Genomic DNA, 27,040 nt, shown 5'->3' with positions numbered 1-27,040 from the left:
CTAACAAAGCAAAACTCGGCTCTTCCCCTGCAGCTACTGAAGCTACTACTTTTTTTTTAATCCTCCAAAAACAAACGTCTCCCACACTTTCCTGCTCTACTTTATCTCATCCTCATTCGTAGCTCATTGTACTGTGATTTCTGACCCAACTAACTCTACCACAGTGGCTCTCCTGAAGATCACCAATGACTTCCCTAGTTACTAACTCCACCCATTTTTATTCCCCAAGTCTTAATGTTATTCCACATATCTGATCTACTGCTGACCTTTGTTCCGTTTACAAAAATTCATTTTTTGATTTTATGTTTGACCTAGGCCATTGCAGGTTACTTGTCCAAGGTCACCCACCACGCAGCAAGTTACAGAAATGTAATTTAAACACAGATATGCCTGTCACAGGAACCCAGGTTCTTTAAACCACTGAACCACCCAGGCACCCCTCACCAGAACCCAGGTTCTTAACCACTCCTATGAACTGCTTTTCAAAAATGAAGCAAAGGCTATTCCATGTTAGAACTGTACCCACAATCTTGTTATTAATAATACCATTCTCTGATGCAGGGTGCAGCAAGCTATGACCCAGAGGCCAATCCAGCCAATTGTCTATTTGTGTAAATAAAGTTTTATTGGAAGTCAGTCATAGTCATTCATTTATCTATTGTCTGTGACGGCTTTCACACTATAATGGCAAGTGTTGAATCACTGTGACAGAGACTGTATGGTTCACAAAGCCTAAAATTTTTATTATCTAGTGCCTTATAGAAAAAGCCTGCGATGCCTGTTGAAACCATCTGTTTTTTTTAGGTTTATCATTGGCAAATCTGAGGATTATAATAACTAACTCACCTATTTATAGTAAAGATTAAGGAAGACAGCATACCTGAAATACTATAATGATAGCAGGCATCCCAAAATAGGACTACAGGTTAATCCATGCTCTATACCCCAGCATTTATTTTGGGGGAAAAAAATATCCCACCCCTACTCTATCTCACTCTCATGTCACTTCTTTCCTAGAGGATGTTGCTCCCCTTGAACACACCCCAACTCTCAAGACTACAAACAAGAGGGGGATGTCTCCTATTACAACCAATCTCAAAGCCTATTCCATGAATTGTCTGTATCATCTGTTAACCTCTCCGCCATTCTCCCTTCAACCAGACTTGGGTATCTGCAATCAGCTTGTAAGTCTCAACTCTTCTCTTGCTTATCGTTTGTATTTATTCAACCCACACAAGAGCTTCCAAGTCATTCCCTCTTCAATATTTCCTCTACCTAATCCTATCCCGGTCCCCACCACCTCTCACTATATCAATCCAACAGCCTCATAATTCATTTGCCATGGCAATATTTGTAAGTGTGCAGCTACAAATGTTAGATATGGCAAAATTTCTTAAACAAAGATCTCTTTTTAAGACCATTCAATACCATATTGCTACCCACTGAGGCAAGTCCTCGGCTTTGCATTTAAATAGATAACACAATATGATTCCAATTTACACCTCCAAACTAACTTCATACTATGTTTCCTGGGTATTTTCTATGCTTCAGGTACTACATAAAGCACTGAAAATAAAAATATGAGAAAGTCGGCTCCTGTCCTCAAGAAGCTCAAAATCTAATAGGGAAGACAGATATAGAGAAAGAAAAAATACCCCATATAAAATAAAGTGATTTAAGGAAAGGTCTGATCAGGAAGGTATTGAACACAAAGAGAATACACAAACTAATTCTGCCATGGGGCAGAGAAGATAAGGTTTGGAGGGATGGCTTCACTACCCTCAGAGGAGAGGAATTAAAGAAGCAAGGCTGGGGACAGGAAAGGAAACATAAGATATAGGATATAGGATCTCTGCCATTTCTCAACCTTTTTCTCCAGCAGTGTTTTTAAACCAGAGGCAATTTTGCCCCACATGGGGCATTTGGCTGTAACTCAAAACATTTTTGATGGTCATGCCTAGGCAACTATATGTATGTACTGACATATAGCGAGTAAAGGAAAAATGATGCTCAACATCCTACAATACATAGGACAGCCCCTCCCAACAAAGAATTACCCAGCCCAAAATGTCAGTAGTGCCGAGGTTGAGCAACCCTGCTCTAAAGCCATAAGGAAAAAAGGTAGAGGGGAGGGCCTCGCTGACAGATTCTGCAGGATGTGTTGGACTGCTGACAATACGGAGATAGCAAAGAAGGAGAATGAGTTATGCCTGGACAGCTTCACTCACCAAAACTAAAGGGGAGAATGCAAAACTGAATGGAGGGCAAAGGTGATTAATAGATGTTTACATCTAAGGCCTTGCAAACAGGAATAGATCTGATCATCAAGCCAAGACAATCTACTGGGGAGGGAAGGGAGAAGACCTGGGCAAAGAGGCTGAAGCAAAGGCCATCAGAGTTTTCTGTCCACATCACCCAATTCAATGCATCTTTACTGCACAGCTGCTATTAGATGTCATGAGGGAAACAGCAATAAATAAATCACAATCCCTGCCTGCAAGAAGGCTGAATTTCAGTGGGGAGATTCAGAGAAGCATATAAGTTATTACAGCACAAAGGAAATTAAGATACATGTCATAAGAGAAACACACAGGGGTTTAAATACACACATCTTGCAAAGATTCAATGCAGTCGTAAGGAATAATTCCATTAACATCCTCCTGATCTTCTAGTGAAAGAGAAGAATCGGAGGAGAGTAAATTCCCTATCTTTGGGGCACCTGGGTGGCTCAGTCAGCTAATGCCTGCCTTCAGCTCAGGTCAGGATCCCAGGGTCCTGGGACGGAGCCCAGCATTCAGCTCCCTGCTCAGTGGGGAACCTGCTTCTCCTTCTGTCCCTCCCCCTGCTCGTGCTTTCTATCAAATAAATAAAATCTTTTTGAAAAAAACTCTATTTTTTTTTGCAAGGCTCTACATGTCTGCCATAATTAACTAAATTAGCAATATACAGTATGTGTTCTTTCCAAATTGCCCAACTGCTAACACCAGTCTAACAAGGAAAAAGTGGGATTCTTTCACCTTCCATTGAGAGACCCGTGAAAAACTTAGTTCCTATATCCTAGAGTCAGTCCTATACCACTGAGAGGCTCTTAGTTATGTTTTGTTTTGTTTTTTAAACTTTGGGTGGGTTTTATTTCTCCTGGGGTTAAAAAGCCATCCAAAGGACAGCTCTTTAAATATTCCCCTCAGAAGGAGACTCAAACTCAACATGAGAAAATAGTTAGAGAAATCCCTAATGGTCCGGCCAACATACATTTTTCATAAAGTGATTACCCTCCCGCAGCCTCAGCTTCCTAAGCTTTTCCCCCCTCCTATAATTGTTTTCCTTGTAGGCCCGGCAACAATTACCACTGCTACATGACTGAGGAGGTTCACAAGCAATATATTTTACAATACATAAGTGTAGTGTCTCTGATATCTGGTGCTTTTATCACTAATTGCACTATAAAATGCGCTATTAAAACAGGGACAAACAAGATTGTAAAAATCACATAATGGACCATGACCACTTACAAAAGCCATTCATAAATGTTACTATACCACTCATTTTTCTTTAATTTTCCAGTTGTATAATTAATTTTCCAAATTTTTATTTTTAGGAGATGCCAACAAGAAAAATATATATTTGAAAATTATGTAACATACATACATACATGCCCTTGCATATACTATTTTATAAATTGGCACAGAATTAAAATTATATAGAACATCAGACAATGTGCTATGGACACTGAATTTCTAGGGACATCTATGAGATCTCTTGAAAGAAATTATAAGCACAACAAATGCATTTAAGCTGTGATTTCTATTCAAACTTCAGAACACAGGACAGAAAGCATGAAAGAAAATGAAGAAGGATTTCATTATCCTGATCTATGAAACATACAGTACAACAAAGCCAATAAAGTATTTAATATCTTGGGGAAAGACAAAATGATCAAATGTTACTGCCAATTACTGAAGGACATGGGTCATTGGAACCACCTACAGCCTTTTATGTCATCAGCACTCAGCACTCATTCATGGGCAAATTTTCAAGTTTGTAGATGAGCCTTTCAACCTGTTTGTTATTTAGCCACATGTCTAACTATTAAAAAAAAAAAAAAAAGGAATCCGGAATAAGAAAATGAAAGTAACAATATTTGTGTCGTCCATTAATAATTCTAATGAATACTTAGATGCAGCTGGGAATTTTACGGTGTGACTTAGATGAAATGCTGGAACTGTAAGTTTCACTTAGCCATTACCAGAGACAAGTGATTTCTAACAATACCTCAGAACATAAGTATCACAAACCAAATAGTAGCCAGCCTCTATAAAACTAAAAACAATGAATTGGGATTAATGAATTGGGATTATTTGTTCTTCTTTTCATAGGATAATCTTGTGTTAACTGAAGAAGTGACAGAAGTCATTATGTGAGTATCAATGGGGAAAGCGTGGCTCAGCTTGGGTCACACGGCGCTTGCGCGACTCTGCCATGCCTATTCTCAAAGAGCCTCCTAAATCCTTAAATGGCCTTACCTTACTAAAATCAGAATCTGTGACTTTTCAAACAAATTAGCAGCCACAATTACAAACATCTTAATTGTACTTCAATTAATATTTTTTCTTCCTAGAGATATTAGCTAGTGTTCAATCTTTCAACAGGAAGACCATGAGAAAACCAAAAAGACAGATTATGTGAAAAATGTTTGCTCTAATTTCAGAAATTCAAGTCACTTGATTCTGAAGGAATCATTTTAAAGTATTTTAAGTAGTAAGAATCACTTACTTTAAAAAGAAAAAGAAAGAAAGAAGCCAAATACTTGAAATATGCGGAAAACGATGTTACATAGACCTACACGAAACCAGAGGCTTATTTTTCATCACTGTCCTCTCCCAAAGTTATTCCTTGAAGACATGCCGAAACTGTGTTATGAAATGGACTGGGATGGGAACTACGCACATGAACCACATACAAAACTTACTTTGTCAGAGGCCTCGGAAGCCAAGAGGTTAGTTGCAAGAGTCTGTAGCTTTTGATGGGCCATGTTTTTAAGAGCGGCCAGGCTGCGCCGCGTCATGGCCTGTTTTAGGTTGACTGCTGGGTGACTGAGAGAGTCCACTGCAGCAGGCACTGCTTCATCGCAGGCATTCAGTATCTCCACTGCTGTGATCCCCATCACGCAGCGATCCAAGGCGCCTGGAAGACATACGCATTTATAACTGGTACATGCGACACCATGAGCACTCCGAGTCATTCTTTCAGGAAAGAAAATGCATAGACATTTTCTGTGTAGTCTTTTTCTCTCTGCCTCCCAGAAACATTTTCTGGAGTTCCCTCCCTGATGAACCTCTACGCAGCATTACCTTCATTGTGTCTTCTCCTGTAACACCCCGACCACAACTCCTAGAGAAAGCCAAGTTCAGAGCTGAGACCTCAACAACTTCCCCCAAGCTTTTTCACTGTCGACATACAAGATGAATTTCTGGATACTCCACACCATAACTCTACTGCAAACACCAGTTCCTACGACTTCATCTTCCTCTAAGTTATCAATCACAAACAAGAGAGCTAAATTTTGCTGTTCTTTTCATTTTTTTTTTTTTAAGGATTTTAAGATTTAAGAGAGAGCGAAGACAAGCAGGGGGAGCAGCAGAGGGAGAAGGAGAAGGAGGCTCCCCACTACGCAAAAAGCCCAATGCAGGACTCAACTCCAGGACATGGGATCGTGACCTGAGCAAAAAGCAGACACTTAACTGACTGACCCACCCAGACACCCTACTTTTCATTCTTTCCCCTTTAATAATTCCTGGAGCTCCTCTTTCTCTAGGAGGTCACCAAAAAGCAGGGAAAAAATTGTAACTTCTCATTCTGTCTGCAAATGCCTTGACTTTTACTGTTTAGACCCAATCAAATGTTTCTCTGGGTGTTTATGAAAATAACGGCTACTCCAACTTATGACCACTTCAAATCTTCTTCATTTGGCCATTCTTTCCATTCATCTCTACCAATCTGTTTCATGTCTAAGCTAAGGCACAACTCCCTCCTCTAACAGCTTTTCTGTACACTTTGTTTTGCAGAGTACACAGCACCACACCAGGCAGAGGAGGGTCTCATTCTATGGATTTGCACATAATCTTCTGAAGATTACAGTAAGGACAGTGAAATGATGATGAAGTTCATTTTGATTGACCGGCCATTCCTCCAGAGTCATTCTAAAAGAGGACGAATCAGTTTTGAAAAATAACCACAGAGAACACCAGAAACTTAAACGTCAACAAAATACAAGATTTCTATTGTGTCTCTGAGCTAGTACCCAAATGCCCAAAAATATTTTATTCCCGGGGCGCCTGGGTGGCTCAGTGGATTAAGCCGCTGCCTTCCGCTCAGGTCAGGATCTCAGGGTCCTGGGATCGAGCCCCACGTCGGGCTCTCTGCTCTGCAGGGAGCCTGCTTCCTCCTCTCTCTGCCTACCTCTCTGCCTACTTGTGATCTTTCTCTCTGTCAAATAAATAAAATAAAAAATTAAAAAAAAAACATTTTAGAAAAAAAAAACCAAAAAAACATTTTATTCCCATTGCTGAGAATTTATATACATGTCATTCAAGTTTGCCCTATCCCTTCCTTAACGGGCTTAGCTACTTTTCTTTCCAATAGTAGTCCTGGAATTAATTCTTGGTGATTTTAGTATCAACACAAATCAGTGTTTTACTAACCAATTTGTTGAGTCTTGACCAATGTATCTTGGAAGGCAAAGCATAAGAAGGAGCTGTTGCCTGCAACTTCTTGTGTAAGTGTAAAAAGGAGAGTGTGTACACTCTGAGAGGATTTAAGAGTTCAAAAATGTTTGAAAATCACCAGCACATATGATTCTTCCACATATTCTGATCTCCTGGTTCTTTGAGTTCCTCTACTCCAGTAAGTTTTACTCTACACTTGACTCCAGCCAGTGGTCACATTATAATCTTCTCATTATCAAAAAGTAAATCCTAACATGATCCCAATTTCAAAAATGACACTCTCCAATAGCAGCTCCCTTTACTTCAATCCTCTGACCCAACACTTCCTTACTTAGCACTGACTCCAACAATTCATTCACACCTGCCCTGTCCCTCGTTCCTTAAGTCCCATAAACTAAAATTCCATTGTCTGTCCTCATAAGCATAGCTCTGTTCTCATCTTACTTCCTTGTACCAGCCGAGCAAACTCCAACCTTGATTGAATCCAACTCTCCAGCTACTCCACACCTGTACAATGAGGATGGATATGAAAGAAGAACATGCTGAAAGATCCACTTGAAATTCATGACCACTGATCTCAGGGGTCCTTAATAGTGACCACATTTCTATAGATCTTTCATTTTCCTACTTTCCCAGTTCATTATTTCATACCTTCTCTCTCCTCCAATCACCAAAACTCCACTTCCTGCCCTCACCTGGGAGAAAAGTTTTGTTTCCTATTTCATTTAGAAAAAAGCAATTAGAGGGCACCTGGGTGGCTCAGTTAGTTAAGCCCCTGCCTTCGGCTCAGGTTGTGATCCCAGAGTCCTGGGATTGAGTCCCACATCGGGCTCCCAGCTCTGCAGGGAGTCTGCTTCTCCTTCTGACCTTCTCCCCTCTCATGCTCTCTCACTCTCTCTCTCTCAAATAAATAAATAAAATCTTTAAAAAAGAAAAAAGAAAAGAAAAAAGCAATTAGAAAAGAAGTTCTACCAACTCCCACCACCATATCTCCACTGACATTACTCATAACTACACATAACTATCCAGACGCCTACCTAACACACTTGTAGCTTAAAGTCCATCCCTCTCTTATCTGCCCATGGATATCATTTCAGCAACTGTCCCCTTTCTCTTCATCTATTTCCCTACCTACTAGATCATTCCCACCAGCATACGATCATTCCCATCAACATATAAACATGCAATTATTTGACTTGTTTAAAAAAAAATTATACAGACCAATAAAAACAACAACACACTTGCCCCAATATCTCTCTCCAGGTAGTATCCCATTTTTTATATCATTTTCTATATAGCTATCTATATTTGCTACCTACAAATTCTCCTCTGCCCATTTTCCTTTGAACTTACTCAAATCACATTTCACCCCAAACATGCACAGAACCTACTCTTCTTGTTGTTAGATCTGATATTCAGTTCTCAGTTCTCATTTCACTATGATTTACTATCAGCTGCACTTGTTCCTCTTCTCTACCCCCTGAAACACATTTTTTTCACTTGGCTTCTAGGCAGCCACACTCTTCACTTTCTTCTTCCTGGAAAGTCCATTTTAGTCTCCTTTGCTGGTTTCTTCCACATCACAGAAATATATCTAAATGCCCCAATCATTATCTACCTGCATCCTCTTGGTAATACATCCAGCATCATGACTTTAAGTATCTTCTACATGCTAAGAATCCCCAAATTTAGATCACCCACTCTGATATCCCCAGCTTGAACGTTAGATGTTACTAATTAACATCTCTACTTGAATGTCTAATATTCAACTCAATATTTAAAAAAATTTAATTCTTGGTCTTTCCAAAATCTGCTTTTCCCATTGTCTTCTCAATGTCTAGAAATAAATTCCATCCTTTGAGTTGCTCAGGATGAAAACCTTGGGGACATCATCGACCCTTCTCATTTTTTATGTCCCTTATCTAACTATCAACAAATCCTATTCAATCTCCCTTCAAAATATACCCAGAATTCAAACACTCCTCACCAGCTCTACTCTGGTATAACAATCCATCATCTTTTATTGCCTAGAGGCCATAGCAAAAAAGCCAATCTCCCTGCTTCTACCCTGTAACCACCTTCAGGCTATTCTGGAAAAAAGCAAGAAAATATGACAGTGAGGACAAAAATCAAATCAATAACACCAACCCAGAACTGACAGAGATTTTTTAAAAAGCAAACAATAACACTGAATGCTATTATAATTGTATTCCAAATGTTCAAGAAGTTTGAATAGAAAGACATGGAAGATACCAAATGACCAAAATCACACTTACAGAGATTAAAACTACAATGGCTCAGATGAAAAATACACTAGACGGGAATAATGAGATTAGACATTGTAGAAAAGAGACTAATAAACTTGAAAACCTAGAACAGAAACTATATAAAATAAAACAAAAAAAAAATACTTTTTTAAAATGAAAACACAGTCTGTGATCTGTGGGCAATTTCAAAGAGTCGAGTAAACACATAGCTAGAGTCTCTAAAGAAAAGAAACACAGGGAAAGATCAAAAACATATTTGAATAAATAATGGCCAAAAAAGTTTCCAAACTGGTTGAAAATCACCTACCAACATATCCAAGAAGTACAACAAGCCCTAAGCACAAATATGAAGAAAACTACAATCCAACTTCTCAAAACCAATAATAAAAAGAAAAAGAAAAATGTTACAGCTGTTGGAAAAAAAACAGACACAACACATATAGAGGGACAAAGCTAAGGGTGACAACAGATTTCTCCCTGGAAATAATGGAAGCAATAAGACAATGGAGTATTAAAAGGAAAAACAAAAAAACAACTATCAACCTAAATTCTCCAACCAGAAAAAAAAAAGGTGAAGATGAAACAAAGAGTTTTCAAACACACAGAAGCTGAAAGAATTCATCATGCATAGAAATGCAATACAAGAAATATTAAATATTAAACAAAAGGAAAATCATTCCAGATATAAATTTTGTCTCAGGAAACAAACAGAGGGTTGCTGGAGGGGAGGGGGGTGGGAGGGATAAGAGGGCTGGGTGATGGACACTGGGGAGGGTCTGTGCTATGGTGAGTGCTGTGAACTGTGTTAGACAATGAATCACAGACCTGTCACCCCTGAAACAAATAATACATTATATGTTAATAAAAAAAAAAAAAGAAAAAAAAAAAAAAGAAATTTGGATCTATACAAAGCAACAAAGAGCAATAGAATGGTAACTAGATGGGTAAATATGCAATATTTTGTTTTTGTTATTCAAACTTCCTTAAAAGGGACTATTTAAACAAATAAAAAAATAGAAAGAAATAATGTTCGGGACACCTGGGTGGCTCAGTCGGTTAAGCCACTGCCTTTGGCTCAGGTCATGATCGCAGGGTCCTGGGATCGAGTCCCACATTGGGCTCCTAGTCCAGCAGAGCGCCTGCTTCTCTCTCTGCCTCTGCCTGCTTGTGCTCTCTCTGTGACAAATAAATAAATAAAATCTTAAAAAAAAAAAAAAAAGAAAGAAAGAAAAGAAAAGAAATAATGTTCCAGGGTACCTGGCTGGCTCAGTCAGGGGAGTCTGCAACTCTTAATCTCTGAGTTGTGAGTTCAAGCCCCATACTGGGTACAATTACTTAAAATTAAAATTTAAAAAAAAAAAAAAAAAGGAAAGAAAAAAGAATGTTCCAAATGAGTGAAAACCATGAGCAACAATATGGATGATATAAAACATAAGAAGTGGTAGAGAATAGCCCAATTATTCTTGAGTAGAATTATTCTTCACATAGAGCAACTGGTCTGTGTAAAAGAAACAGAGAAAAAGACAAAGGTAGGAAAGTACAACAATGTGAAGGGCCTGGTCTTAAAGGCCATAGGAAATAAAGTATTTTGTTTTCATTAAGATCATACATGGGGGCATGTGGATGGCTCAGTCAGTTGAGCCTGTCTTTGGCTCAGGTGGTGATCCCAGGGTCCTGGGATCTAGCCCGGCATACGGATTAGGCTCCTGCTCAGCAAGGAGTCTTCTTCTCCCTCCACATCTCCCCCTGCTCGAGCTTTCTCTCTCTCTCTCTCTCTCTCTCTCTCTCTCTTTCTCAAATAAATAAATAAAAATGCAGATGCCACAGACTTTTAAGTCTTATCCTTAAGAGAGTCTAACTCTTAACATCTGGGATACAGCCCAGAAATCTGCATTTTTTAAAAATTTAAAAATTTAAAATGCAAAATTTAAAAAGACCACAAATGAACCAAGTGTTGTTGCTGTTGTGTCATTTCCTAAGATTAACTTTCCAGCAGAGTACAGGTTGGATTAGAAGGTAGAAAAAGAAAACAGGAAAACAAATAGATAGCCTCAGTGTGAAAAAATATATCTTAAATTAGTCCTAAGAGCTCTAGCTGGCCAAATCTTGTTGCTAGTTATTTGACTAATTTTCTAAATACCTAAGATGTGAAGGAATAATAATTTTCCTGGACTCTGCATCACTATTAATTGTTATTACATCTAATAAAGATGATACAAGTAAAGAACAAAATATTCTGGACTGCTTTCTAATTAAATTTTATTTTACCAGCTTCAACTTCATTTCATTAGGAAATAAATACTAGAAATAAAAACTACCATTTGAAGGGAAAAACAACTAAAAAATGCTGCATAAAAATATAGATATATTTAAGTGTTTTTAAGCTAGAAACATCAGTAAAATTCAAAACAATAAGCAGAAAATTATACACTATGCATGAGTACTTTAAGTGTAATATATCTTCATTTGTAAAAATACATCCCCAAAATGCTAAGAAGAGGGATAAAGTGTCTCTTCAGAGTTTAAATACATTTCATACATCAAACCTTGGCTGAATCTGATTTATTTCTGCTTCATTTTTTATTTATGTAATAAATAAATAAATTTAATAAATAAATAATGGCAATACCTTCAGGATGTGCTTTACTCTCTCCCCTGGGACCTTTATATCACTAGCTAAAGCCTGAGCAGCAAGGAGGAAAAAGGAATGTATATCTACTATTATGGCTAATTCCAAAATAAATTCTGCTCCTTTATCTTTTGATTAAAAAATGGCACACTAATTGTTTACTTACATCTTCTTGAAGGTAAGATAATTGTGAAATTTCAATATCATATATATATTGTGTTTAATCTAAAATAGGCTTAATTGCACTAACCTGGTTATAACAGTAATCCCTCCAGGACACCTACACACCTATACTTGGGAGCTATTCCTCATCTTCTTACTGGAAAAGTAACTTTGTCTTTCAGTAACATCTCATTTGCACAGAATTTCATATTCATACTCTTTTTTTTTTTTAAGATTTTGTTATTTATTTAACAGAGAGAGACATAGTGAGAGAGGAAACACAAGCAGGGGGAGAGGGAGAAGCAGACTCCCCACTGAGCAAGGAGCCCGATGTGGGATCATGACCTGAGCCGAAGGCAGCCGCTTAACAACTGAGCCATGCAGGCACCCCACATATTCATATTCTTTACAAATGTTTATTAAGTACCTGAAGTATTCAAGTATCAATTATTTATCTGAAAATTTCAGAAAAATGACATTCTCTTCCTTTATAACATTATTTTAATTAATTATTTGTTTTTAAAGATTTTCTTTATTTATTTGACACAGAGAGAGAGATCACAAGTAGGCAGAAAGGCAGGCAGAGACAGAGGGGGAAGCAGGCTCCCTGCTGAGCAGAGAGCACGATGTGGGGCTCGATCCCAGGACCCCGAGACCATGACCTGAGCTGAAGGCAGAGGCTTTAACCCACTGAGCCACCCATGCGCCCCTATTTTAATTTTTTAAAGTCCTAGACTAGTTCACCATACTCTTACATTTACACTATATCAATTGTTAACATTTATATTATTTTAAAATAGTGCTTTCTGAACATCACTGCTGTAAGAACTTACTTTCTTTAATTGTAACCCTCAAAGTAAGTATTTCAAAATGTAGGTAAGATCCCATTATCCCATTCCCAAGTTCAACAAAGTAACAAGAAAAGCAGTGTTTGTTAAATAACATTAGTAGCACGCACATACAAATTTCAATTTCACATACACATACACATATTTACAAATGTCTACTATACACCAGGTAAATATTATCTCATTTTATTCTCCCAGCAGGACTATAAAGTCGGCACTGTTATGATCTTCATTTTACGGAGGAGTAAGTTGAGAGACAAAAGTCCAGTAAGTTGCCGCAGATCACACTGCTAGCAAATGACTGATCTTAAATCCAAACCAAGCAGTCAGATTCCAGAGCCCAACACAAACTGGGCACAAAACCAGCAGGCAGGAAAGTGCTGCTTGGAAGAGAGGGTATCACAAAAAGGAATACAAAAGAAACAAAGTTATATATGCAGTATGGCAGCAATTTTGTTTCTAAAAATGCACAGAAACAAGACCAGAAAGAAATATGCCAGAATGTTAATATTTATCGCTGAACACTGAGATTTCAGTTCATCTCTCTTCTCTTCTAATACATTTGTGCTTTTAAGTTTTAATAGAAAGCATGACCCTCTTTTATAATCAGACAAGAAAAATTAGATGCAAAAGATAAGTCTGACACTCTTCAAGAATGTTCCCTCTTGGCAGATGCCTACATACTACCAGTTAAAATATGGACTATAAATGACAGATCCCTGAGCACTGTGACTACTTGTGACAGAAAGACTCAGCAGAACTCCCTACTGCACCACAGGACAAGCAGAAATATGTATAGGGTCTGATTTGGGAAAGGACTATTTAAAACAAAGAAAGATGAAGAAAAGAAAAGCAAATTAGTAGAAGTATTATGTAGTACAACTAGGGCTTTAATCACTGATAGAAGATGACTTAAGAGTAAAGTAGGATAAAATGTGTTTTTAAAACCTAAAACAATAAACATTTAGTTACACATTTAAAAACTTCCCAGGGAAAACCCTAAGATTCTAAGTATAAACATTAGCCATAATTGTGTGTACTACTTCTAAGTTACATGTTACTTGTTCTACATTATGCCCCCTACATAAAATCTCTGAAACTTGAAGTTTTAAATGTTCTCTCTAGATCTTAAAACTTTCGTTTCAATTAACTCCTATAATCAACTACTCCGTATTGCTTCTCTACTGTCCAAATAGAAGAGAATTTTTTCTTCCTCCACTGTTTCTGAACTTGATACAGAAATGGTTTCCTTAATCTTACTCACAATTTACTTCATCAATTATAGAGAAATCATTTATTTTTTAGTCTGTTGTCTGTCCTAAACTGTATATTGTCTTCAGCTGCATTCCTTTAGAGATCAGTGATTTACTCTGAAGTATCTGGCATAGTACAAAAAATGAGAGGACGTTTAAACAGGTCTTTGTTGATAGTGATGAGAACACATAGAAAAAGCAGTGATCGGAAGCAAAAGCAGCAACTTTTTACATTTTAGGTCACTTTTTCTCTTTACATAAAAGATTTTTTAATATCCAAGAATTCAAATATACCCATTTAATCTTCTAGTCTCTCTCTTAACTCTTGTTCTTACCAGTATCCATCTGCCAGACGTACACAGAGCCATCTGAACACCCCACGACTAGGTAATCATCGGAAGGCCTCCACTTGATGACGTGAATGGGGAAGAGATGTCGAGATGCTAGCATAATGCATTTCTTCTCCCGCAGACTTAGGAGTCCCACTGAGTGGTCACTGGCTACAGAGCAGATACAGTGCTGCACTCTTGCCTAAAAAGAAGAATAAACCTTAATTATATTTAGATTAAATTCAGAATAAAATGGATCTGGCCCTCAGTAACGTAAATCAAAATTAATTATACATTTAACGCTGCTGAAAACCAACCACAGTATTAAATTCTGTTGTGAAATGGGTTCCTTCCCATTACACATAAAACACCGTGACAATACTTGGAGAGACACTAAACGAGTCCTAGATTAAAGATGGAAAGAATGCCTTGGACAATCTGTTCAAATGTGAAGATGACCTTCCTGACATGATCGCTGTACAGGCACAGGCGAAGCTGCAAAGAAATTGATCTGTTATTAAGCGTTCTCTTTCCACAGTATGAACTTTCCTTTGTTGGCTGCTACAGCGGGCTTTCTGCAATGCTTCTTTCTGTCTGTGACTCTGTCATTTCGGACCCATGTTCTTCCCTGCTCCTTTGCTCAAAAACAATGCCCTCCTGGTCCCTCAGCCACAATCACGCCTCCCAAGAGCCGCGGGGCTTTGGTAGTATGTGCAGGTGTGTCTCCCACCTCCGCTAACACAACAGCCACTTAAACGTTCTGCTGTGTACTCTCTGCTCATCTCTAGTGTGTGCCCTCCAATTCCGTTTAAAACAAGATGGAATATAAATAATCAAAGAATGGTAAAGATTTTCACTAGCAACAGAAAATGGAAACCACAACCTAGACAACTAAAAATTAAGGTATTGAAAGTTTTAAGAATGTATAAGCTATTTACAACTTAACCTTTCAGTGATTTATTGGATTGGTCTTTCAGTTCATACTGAGGTGAAACCATATGAAAAGAGCCACACATCACTGGATATATTGTGAGTAATACTGGGGACGAGGCCCAATGCACTACATACACAGTAACCCTTCAGTGGGCTCCAAAGGAGAAACTTCTCAAATCTCACTGGGCTGGGCTTCACCTAAGCAAACAATTTTAGCTAAAGAACAATCCCGCACTGATTAGTACATCTCACTGAATGGGAAATGCTGACAGGGATCAAATGAAAAGAGGTGGGGATGGACAAAAGTGCACAGAAAACAAAAATTACATAAACAACTTAAAATCAACCTTTGAATGAAGCAGAGCATTAATAAAATAAAGACAGTAAGATTTAACTATTTCATTCTTAAATTCAGGTATGTTAACCTATTATCCTCTGTTAGCTTTATTTACACTTCTTGTTATACAGTGATTTAAACATTATAATCAGCATTGCAGATGTTTACTAATTTTAAAAGTTAAAAAACCAAGTTCAGAAAGATCATGTTATAAACCTTATTAGGGGCACCTGAGTGGTTCAGTGGGTTAAGCCTCTGCCTTAGGCTCAGGTCATGAACTCAGTCAGGGTCCAGGGATCGAGCCCCCCCTCGGGCTCTCTGCTCGGCAGGGAGCCTGCTCCCCCCTGCCTCTCTGCCAACTTGTGATCTCTGTCAAATAAATAAATAAAATCTTAAAAAAAAAACCTTTATTAAAACATCATACAGAATTTTCCTAAACATTTAAGCTTACTTATTTCATGTTCCCTGATAAGCACTCAACTGTAACATAAAACATGATTTCTTCCTTTAAAAAGACATAAGAACTGAGGGGTAGTTGACTATGGCACAAAAAGATTACCTTTAGAATTAAGCATTAATCAAAATAAGGTGGCAAACTACAAAAAAATCATTTAAATACGGGAATGTTAGAATAAAACGGTAAAAATATATCTGTGATGCCTTTATTTCAGACCATATAAAATATTTATGAGTTCCACCAGACATGCATTGCCAACCAAAGATAAGTTTAATACAATCAACGCTCTGCATTTCGACAGATTACCATTAGTAATGACTTTGTATTTATCAAACATATTCATCATTCAACTCACAAAAAGGGATGCTTCTACACTAAGGTTAACTACTACTACTACCATTCAGCAACATCGATCTGCGAAAAAGTGGGTGATTTTATCTATTTCTCTCATCACAGGAAATAAACATTTACAGGGATCTTTTCCTCTATGTATAACTTACTAAAAAGAATGGCTCCTAGACAACATTTCTTTTCATCTGTCCATGTTCTTTAATCAAGCGCCAATATGCCACACCATGCACAACACCTGCCACTACATGGGACTCTGCTACTTTGACTCACAAGCTCCTCATCTTCAAAATGAGCTGATGCTTAAGTGATGCCTCATCCCTCACTAGCTGATCGCTGGCCCTCAAGTCCACAGTCATCTCACTGGTGTCCACATGCACTCTTGGCATTCCATTTCAAAGGGGCACGAGTTAGGGTGAAGTTTACTCAACAACAGGTGAATTTCCACCAGTATCCTTCACAATGTTTGCTGATCTTCAAGCTATAAGCTATGGGCAGATCTTAACGTCTGAGGGGATACAGAAGTACTGACCACCACTGACAGACACGTTCTCTCTGCCAAACGTTTTCTACAGAGGTTTATAACCTAGCAGAGAGAGGACTGCAGACATTCACCCCATTTCCATGACAAACTTGACCTTCAGGTACCAACTCCCCAGGGGAAGTTTCAACTTTCACCCTCCCATTTACATCCAGGTGGGTAACTTCAAAAATTCAAGAAAATGTAATCCATCCTCAAGAAAAGCCTTAAAAACCCTACATTCATGTTATCACTTTTGTTGGTAAAAAATAAAGGACAAAGCAAATACCAAATAATAGCAAAGGATCTCCTTTTAAAAAAAGTAGACTATGTAATTTTCTGAAGGGAAAAAATAACTGTAATTCAAAAAATTCTAGCTGTTCATTTCCACATGATGTACACTAACACATATACTTACACAAACATACTTTAAAGAACAGTTCTATTCCTCTTTCATATCGTGCGATAAGGATGAAAATAGGCAAATGACGTATCCCATCCCCCCCCACACACACACACAAAATGTTCGGTCCAAACTAAAAATGATGTATCATCCCTGTAAATGAAAATAAGCATCTGAAGAGTTAACGCTAGCTTTACTGTAATAAGCAACAGTCTGGAAATAGCCAAAATAATCAAGACAGAAAAGAAAACAAAACAAAAAGATCAATATTGCTAAGCCCAAGAAAGCGTAGTTATTAGAGGTACTTAACTCACAAGAAAAGATGGTTCTCTGCTTTTTAAATATGGATTAAAATAAATCTAATTTTTCTTCTTTCAAAAAAATGCTAGTCCAAGTCGTGTGAAGAAAACTGGCCTAGAGTGGAAATAGCCCAATACAGTAAAACCTCATTAATTTTGATTCCACTAATTAATTGTGAGTTGATGGTTACCTTCACAGGCTGTGTGAAAACAAATTAATGGTATAAACAAAGCAAATGTCTCGCCTATTTAAATGTAAAAGGAAAAAAGACCATTCTCAAGCACCACTTTGGTATTAATTTTAATTCAAACAATGAACAGAGTAATGATAAATAATTCTCAGCTATCTCTTAAATGAAAGCACTTAAAAGATTTGCTAAAATGCAATTAACTTGGTTTCTTCTTATCTGTCCTCGAAATTATTAAAGAAGCACTTCTTAAAGAATACTTAATAACTCCTATCTCTGATTTAGCCCCAGCTTCCCCACAAATGAATTGAATTACCACAATTCCTTTATTATTAAATTATTAAATTCCAGGGATCTTGGTTATTGAACATCTATTTCACCTACAATGACTGATTCCATAATTTGATTAATTCCATTCTACTTTACTTTGCTCCATTTTCAACCTAGAAGAAGTCACCTAAGTGTGACTTAACATCAAGGACACTGTAATGGGATAATGCATAAGACATTTAAATTGTGTGATTAAAATAATACAACAAAAAATGTGAACCTCGTGCATTTATGCTACTGACTTTGATCCCACACCTATTCATTAAAAAGACGTTGTATATATATTTACAAATTATATAGGCACTCCTGTGCCAATATACCATGTACATTGTAAAACATGCACAAAAAATATGTTTTAAGAGAAGAACTCAAAGGGAAGCCTGCGTGGATTAGTCAGTTAAGCGTCTGCTTTGGCTCAGGTCATTATCTCGGACTCCTGGGATTGAGCCCCGCTTCGGGCTCCCTTGCTTCTCCCTCTCCCACTGCCCCTCCCCACTACTCATGCTCTCTCAAATAAATAAACAGAATCTTAAAAAAAAAAAATTTTTTTTAAATATATATATAAATAAAAGAATGACTCGGGTGCCTGGGTGGCTAAGTTGGTTAAGCATCTGACTTCAGCTCAGGTCATGATCTCAGGGTCCTGGGATTGAGAGCCCCACATCGGCACAGGGCTCCTTTCTCCATGGGGAGTCTGCCTGTCTCTCTGCCCTCCCCCCCAGCTGCCCTCTACTGTGGGCTCACTCACTCTCTCTCAAAAAAAATAAAATCTAAAAAATAAAAATAAAAAGAATGACTCAAAGCTTAAATAAACAAACTTAAGATGAAAGGACGCACCTTCTTAAATGTCTTACTAATGTTAATTATGTTAGCGCTAGGTAACAACTCAAAGCACAATATATAGCTTTAGAAAGATTTCATTGCTAATGACTGTTGGACGTAAATACATATTTCATATAATTTCATATAATTATACATTTTTTGGCTGCCCTCCTGTCAGACGGACCAAATGATCGCTGCCTGAAACCATAATGTAGCTGCTGAAAAGAGATTTAGGTTCCATTGGAAATCTGTTCCATCGTCATTTTCTTGCCCATTTTGTGGTGGCAGGTGAGGAAGCAGACAAGGAGCACAGCCGGTGACAGCCATGCCGAGCCTCCTCTCGATGGCAGGTGTGCTCTTCCCCCAGGTGACACATGGCCACAGAACATAAGAACAAGTGAAACTCCAGCGTCCTACCGTCTACTCCATGTTCACAGGTGCAATTTCTTAAGGTTAAAAAAAGGACATAACCAAGAGCTTTAATATTTTATTCTGGGGGCACCTGGGTGGCTCAGTGGATGAAGCCGCTGCCTTCGGCTCAGGTCATGATCTCAGGGTCCTGGGATCGAGCCCCGCATGGGGCTTTCTGCTCCACAGGGAGCCTGCTTCTCTCTCTCTCTGCCTACCTCTCTACTTGTGATCTCTCTGTCAAATGAATAAATAAAATCTTTTAAAAAAAAAATTTTAGGGGCGCCTGGGTGGCTCAGTGGGTTAAGCCTCTGCCTTCAGCTCAGGTCATGATCTCAGGGTCCTGGGATCGAGCCCCATATCTGGCTCTCTGCTTAGCGGGCGGCCTGCTTCCCCCCCTCCCCATGCCTGCCTCTCTGCCTACTTGTGATCTCTGTCTGTCAAATAAATAACTAAAATCTAAAAAAAAAAAAAAAAATTTATTCCTTTACCCCAATTAACTGTCTCACAGATTGCACTTCCCCAACCACTACCACCGACCGACTTAGAGAGTGAAACTCATGAGGGGCACCTGGGTGGCTCAGTGTGTTAAAGCCTCTGCCTTCCGCTGGGGTCAATGATCCCAGGGTCCTGGTTTCGAGTTCCACATGGGTCTCTCTGCTCAGCAGGGAGCCTGTTTCCCTTCCTCTCTCTCTGCCTGCCACTCTGCCTACTTGTGATCTGTCTGTCAAATAAATAAAATCTTTTTTTAAATAAATAAATAAATAAAAATAAAGAGTGAAATTCATGAATACCATCTAAAATTTTGTGTGTTATGGAACCCAGAATTTGTACAGCAAGGACTGAGCAGCCTATCAACTTGGCCAGTACTTTATAAGTGAAAATTATTCAAACTCATGCTCCAAATATGACTAATTCTGCCCTAGAAACAAAATGTAACAATGACACCAAAAACTAATTTAAAAGCAGAGGCTAACAACAATAAACAACAGAATATTTAACAAAAACTATATTTTCATTTGATGAAAAAAATTAAGATAACTGGCCAGGAAAAGAAGGGAGATGATGAACCAAATCATACATATTCCAGGACCAATTTTTCTTTCCAGATAATTCTGATCCTCAACCAGAGTCTCCCTGAGTGTGCCAGTAAGTAATCCTCACAGTACATTAGTGCTGAGTAGCAGAATGCCGCAAACTATCATAGATCTGATAGAGTCAGAATATACCACCTAGGTCATCCAGCCTGACCTTATGCATTTTACAAGACTTCATTTTAAACCATTCCCAGAAACCTCTTATATAACCCGCTCCTAAATATCTGCCATGAATTACAGAAATTAGAGACAGCTAGTTTACCCCTTCTACTAGCTCTCTGGGGAGATGATTCTGCTTTCCAACAGTTCCCAATATAAATTACATACAAACATTTTTCCTACTTTTGCTCATTTGTTTTCCAAATTAAATTCTTCTTTTTCTTCATATCATTTCGGGGCCAATCTCTTAACTGCCCCCAAATAATTTTTCTCTTTGTGTATTCCCTAAATATATGATCACTAACTACTGTCTTTCCTTTTAAATATGCCCATCATTAGACAAGATATAAATGACCAGCTTCTTTCAGTCATAAATCAATCTCGCTATTCTCTTAATCATTATTTCTCGTACTTCCCAGAACTCTTTATATGGAACATAAATGTGCAGTTAAGATGCATCATTTATCACTTTTAAATATTCTACCTGAAGGGAAAAAAGAGCCTAAGAATATTAATTTCATGTCCATATTTTCATGAAACTAGCTTAAAAAAATTTTTTTTCAGAAACCCATAGCTTATCCTTCCTCTTTTTTTTTTTTAAAGGAAAAAGAAAAGTAGAAGGCTGTTTCTGTAATGGCTGTTTTAGAAAAGAAGACCATGGAGTCCAACCAAAACACTGACTTACCTTCTAATTGGTTACGTTCTATATGAAGACTTTTAGAAACAAATGTTAATATCTTCACTCAGTCACTATATATAAAACGTAATAAACAGTGGAGTAATTAGAATTCCATCTTTCTTCAACTGCTTCCTTATTAAACAGCAAATAAAATATGAAGAATTTAATGTAAGACAGGCGCCTAGATGGCTCAGTGGGTTAAATGCCTGACTCTCAATTTGGCTTAGGTCAAGATCTCAGGATCGTGAGATCAAGCCCTGTATCGAGCTCCACACTGCGTGTGGAGCCTGCTTAAGATTCTCTCTCTTCCACTGCCCCTCCCCCATATCTCTCTCTCTGCCTCTCTTAAAAAAAAAAAAAAAGTCCATCATTCTTCTTTCCTCACCCCACAAACAAATTTCTGGTAAGTATCTGATATTTGTTCTTAATCCAGCCACTGTTTTTTAACCAAATTTCATTACATTTCTGGATGGAGAAAGATTCCAAGCTTCAAAAATATGAAAAAAGCTACATAGAAAAAGGATAGATAACCTAAGAATGAGAAAATTTCGACAACAGAAAGCACATATGCTTAACATTTTAGTTAAGTTAGGCACTCACAGACGTACTAAAATTTTCAAGAAAAACAAATAAGCAAAGGACAAAATAGGTCTCAAAAAAAAAAAAAAATCCCTAAAATCTTCAAAGAAAAATTTCAGTATCTCTGGTAACCAAAGAAATGCAAATTCAGGGGCACCTGGGTGGCTCAGTGGGTTAAAGCCTCTGCTTTCGGCTCGGGTCATGATCCCAGGGTCCTGGGATCGAGCCCCGCATCGGGCTCTCTGCTCAGCAGGGAGCCTTCTCCCTCCTCTCTCTGCCTGCCTCTCTGCCTACTTGTGATCTCTGACTGTCAAATAAATAAATAAATAAATCTTTAAAAAAAAAAAAAAGAAATGCAAATTCAAACAATAAGATATTCTTTCTATCTATCAATTTAGCCAAAGATTTTAGAAATTGTAATAGCAAACAACCAACATTTATCAGGTTCTTACTTTTTGCTGAGTCTTATTCTAAATACTTGGCTACATACCAAATGTCATAATTCATTAGAGTCCCACAAAAACCCTCTGAGGTAGGCAGAATTATTATTTCCACTTTACAGATGTGGCAACTAAGGCATGGAAGTAAATACGAACTTCTTGTGCTAGCAAGGGGCAATGAAATAGGAACTGAGGGTAGAAAACAATTTGCTACTATACCTCGGTCACCTTAAAAATGTTAATGCCTATGACACAAAAATTCTGAGGTTCTAATCTTAAAAAAATTCATGGACTCTATCTAAGGAAATAATTATAAGTTTTTTTTAACTTAAAAAGGTAATAAGTAATTTATGGACATTGGGGAGGGTATGTGCTATGGTGCGTGCTGTGAAGTGTGTAAACCTGACAATTCACAGACCTGTACCCCTGGGGCTAATAATACATTATATGTTAATAAAAAAAAATTTAAAAAGATAGTAAGTATTGTATTGTAAAATATAGATGGTCAAATTGGGAACAATTCGCATAACCAAAGTAGGAGAATTGCTAAGTAAATATGGTATGCTCACATAAACATGGTATGTTTTACAATCACTAAATATTACTTTCATGAATAAGTATGACTTGGAAAAGTATCTGTTATGATATAAAATGAAGTTAATGTGCTCAAGTAACTCTATCTACAATATAATCACAAATATACAGTAAGTGGATTTTAAAGGCCATAGGAAAAGATACCAAATGTTAATTGTGGTTCTCTTGTGTGTACAAGGATCACAGGTAACCTTTTACCTTCTCAGCAATCTCTTCTGTCAAACATTTTCACAGTGTCTTATGCGTTAAACTTATAAAATTGCAATTAAAAAACAAGTTTTTTAAAAGGAAATACGTATTATACAGATATGGGGTAAAAGGAGTTTAAAACTAAAAAACTCCAGAGCTGAATAATCAAAGATGAAAACTAAAGTACAAGAGAACTGAGCAATGCACAGTTCTGTAAAGGAAAAGTAGAATACGGGAATTCAAAAGAATGGCTGTGCTTTGTTCTACAAAGTGAAAGATAAATATTCAATAAATTAGCAATTGAAAAGTAAGTATGCATCAAAGTCATATACTTAGAGAAATCAATAATGAAAAGAACAGTCAAAATTGGGGAAATACAGTTATTTTAAAATACATAATGACATCTACTGGGAGGCAGTACGCATGGTGGATAAGCACAGGACATCAAGTCAGACTACTTAGGACCAAATTCCAGCTCTGCCACCTGCTAACCGTGCAACCGAGGGAAGTTATTTAACCTCTCTGAACCTCATTTCTCTGTATAATGTGGTTAACAGCAATAACCACACCTCACGGAATTACTGTTTGAATTAAACGAAATGTGCACAAAGAAATTAGCACAGTGACTAACATATCATGCATACAAAAGATAACAGTAGCTAACATTATTTTTACCATTATTATGTCATTATACACCATAAATTCTACCTTTTTAAAATGTAATTATATTTAGTTTCTGAAGGAGTTGCCAATGTTCAGGTATCCACCAAGAAATATGAAGATATTTACAATTCTTCGATACATTCGTTTTCCTTTTCAATATTTTCTCCTCACATTAGCTTTAATTTAATCTGAAATTCCACCTGCATAACCATCACTTTCACACAAATATTACCTTAAAGCTACATTAATAAAGTTGTTAGCACTCTTAACAATATAAGTCAATAAAATGATTTAGTCCAACAACCCAGTGACCACCTTCCATTGTTCTTGAGTATTTCCTCACACTGCTTTTCCACTGAATTTACTTTGTAATTTTTCACTTCATGCCTTTAAAATATTAAAATGCTTTCTTGAATTCCAGTTACATATTTATGGGCCTTAGAGACTTAAGAGAGTCAAACCTGCAGATTGAATATAATCAAAGTTCTTTTTAAGGAACTCACAAGTGCCCTTTTCCCTCTCTGCACCCCAGGCAGCTGTCCCCACTTATTGCCCAAACCCACACCCAAACTTTGGGCTACACACGTTCAAGGGTTAAGGTCTTCTGTCACAAAGGGCCTCCTTTCTTAGCGGGCACTGACTTACAACTCCAAGTGGTAATGCCCTTTCCGTTTTCTGCCATCTCATTTAGAAAGGTGAAAGACACTATCTATCTGACCTAGTGACTTTGAATCTGCCTGCTTGGCCTCAACCTACTTACCCCAATTACACCTGTATCCTTACTAGAAATAAACATCAAATTTATACATCTGATATAACTATGAAATATCTTTTTTGCCTTCTCATGAAAATAAGTGGGTTAGTAGATACTGACCCCACTTTTCCAAGCGGAGATACTGAAAGAGTATGTGTATTCCTAGCAGTAAACTATTAGAAGATAGATGCTGAATACACATCTATGTTTAACAAGGATGCTGGCTTGCTTTCAGTCTGTATCAAAGAACATTAGAGAAACCTAACCTTCAGAGTCTACAATTAAGCAAGAAAGTTGTGCCTAGCCAATCATTTATGCCCAAGAAAATCAGTAGAGTCAAACTGCCCCCTTGATCATCTGAGTTCATGCTGCCAAAGGCTTTGCACAGGTAATAGTCATAACCCTTCTGTAATCTGCCCCAAATTTTCCATTAGAAATGACACCGTTGGGGCCACTCAGACAAGTAAAAACGCCAATGTACAGGCAGTGAGCAAGCAAAGAACATTACTCAAGAAGTACAATTTTTTAGGGAATTAGTTGCCAATATCCTGATAACTGTCTCCTGCAATAAAAAGATACACAGATAGATGGAAAGAGAAAGGGATCTCCTCCCTAATTTGGGCAGATTCTAAAACCTCCTGGCCATAATTGGGAAACAAGGAAATGAAAAGCAGTTCCTGACACAGGAACAAAGTTTATCTGTCATAAAGTCATTCCAAAGCTGGAAACAAATGAATACATTCCCCAGACTTAGACTTTTATCACCCAAATGAGAATGCAGGTAACTGCAAGCAAATAATAAAATGGGGCATTTAGGTAGCTCAGTCTGTAAGCATCTATTTTTGGCTCATATCATGATCCCAGGGTTCTGGGATGGAGTCCCAAGTCAGGCTCCCTGCTCAGCAAGGAGTGTTCCGCCTCTCCTTCTGCTCCTACCCGCTGCTCGTGTGCACACGCTTTCTTTCCCTCTCAAAGAAATACATAAAATCTTTAAATAATAATGATTTAATGAGTTCCCATCATAAGCTGGGCATGACCTCCAAACTTAAAACTAACACTTGATAGAAAGTAAAGTGCTAGAGTTTGCCAGAGTTCCACAAGGACTTCTAAAAGTCACCCCAAAATGAAGACACAGATTCAGGTCTGTTTGGCTCCAAACGTCCTGCTCTCCCTGATATGAACTGGGGGTTCACTGTCGTAGGCTCCACGTGTCAACAGCAGAAAGTTTTCTCCAGCTACTTCGGAAAGTCTTCACCAGTGTCTGGAAAAAAACACTGATTATGACTAACAAAAAAATTACTGTACATTAACTGGCATTTTTGGTTCTTTTTAGTATACATTCTTCCTTTCTAATCTTGTAGCATTCCGTTTTCATTCCACTTTACTCTCTTGTCCAACCTCTCCTTGGAAGAACATCATGAACAGGTTACTTTGCAGGACAGTTTCATATTTTATTGTTTCTTCCAATACCCTTCCTAAGTAGGATAAAATAAAAAGTCCCAAAATGGTCTCACACTTACTAGCTTGCAGCACATACAAAACCATTACTCTGGTCTCTTAGTCATTTTTCTCAAAGTAATGTACAAATATGTCACCTTCCTGCCAGTGTTTGCCATCGACAGATTCAGCCGGTACTAATAAAAACAACTTAAGAAAAAAAAAAAAAATGGGGCGCCTGGGTGGCTCAGTGGGTTAAGCCTCTGCCTTCGGCTCAGGTCATGGTCCTGGGGTCTTGGGATCAAGTCCCAAATCGGGCTCTCTGCTCAGCGAGGAGCCTGCTTCCCCTCTCTCTCTCTGCCTGCCTCTCTGCCTACTTGTGATCTCTCTCTCTCTTTCTCTCTCTCTGTCAAATAAATAAGTAAATAAAAATCTTAAAAAAAAAAAAAAAAAAAAGAACTTAAGGGCTACAGACTCCTCCACCGAACACACACAGTACGAAGTCCATCTGCAAACAGAGCTTGTTCACATACCACAGGATTTTACACACACCCATAAAGCTCACATCGCCCTTTTTGAAAGTCTCCCAAAACCACCCACAGCTGGCCTACTAAGTGCCCATTCTAGGACCTCTCTGAGGAACTCGTGCTTAAGGCAGTCCTGAGAAAGTGCTTCACATCTACTCTGCAGTTGCGTGTTTCCCAGCCTGGCTCCCTCATTAGATGAAATTCTAACAAATAGGAACTAGGGGCGACTGAGTGGCTCAGTGGGTTAAAGCCTCTGCCTTCGGCTCAGGTCATGATCCCGGGGTCCTGGGATCGAGCCCGCATCTGGCTCTCAGTGGGGATCCCGCTTCCTCCTCTCTCTCTCTCTCTGCCTGCCTCTCCACCTACTTGTGAACACTCTCTCTCTGTAAAATAAATAAATAAAATCTTTAAAACAAAAAAATGGGAACTATATCTTGTCAGCTACCAAATGAAGGTACCTGGAATATGGCAGGCACTCAGATATTTGCTGAATGAAATGAATGATTAAGTTACTCAAGAAAAATTAGTCTATATGTCATACTCTCTACGTCATACTATCTCTTCGGCTCAAAATAAAAAGTCAAATTAATCAACCACTTCATTCACAAAGTTTAGCACCAAATGACTTCTATTATTAAAACTAAACTTCAGGGGTGCCTGGGTT

The 27,040-nt window shown here is 38.0% G+C and overlaps 1 protein-coding gene across 2 annotated transcripts in view; it reads right to left on the bottom strand.

The window, feature by feature from the left end:
* The window catches only part of WDR7 (WD repeat domain 7), a 372,785-nt gene that overhangs the window by 290,168 nt on the left and 55,577 nt on the right, over positions 1-27,040 (bottom strand). For both annotated transcript variants that reach the window (XM_046025300.1, XM_046025301.1), the window contains exons 13-14: positions 14,220-14,415; positions 4,970-5,184 (exon numbers count right to left, since the gene is read on the bottom strand). In XM_046025300.1, the coding sequence (XP_045881256.1) occupies positions 4,970-5,184; positions 14,220-14,415 (411 nt within the window). The remainder of the gene's footprint in view (positions 1-4,969; positions 5,185-14,219; positions 14,416-27,040) is intronic.

Source organism: Meles meles, chromosome 12, assembly GCF_922984935.1.
Source record: "Meles meles chromosome 12, mMelMel3.1 paternal haplotype, whole genome shotgun sequence".
Classification (NCBI taxonomy): Eukaryota; Metazoa; Chordata; class Mammalia; order Carnivora; family Mustelidae; genus Meles; species Meles meles.
Note: the sequence above shows the minus strand (reverse complement) of the source record. Positions and strands in the feature narration are given on the sequence as shown.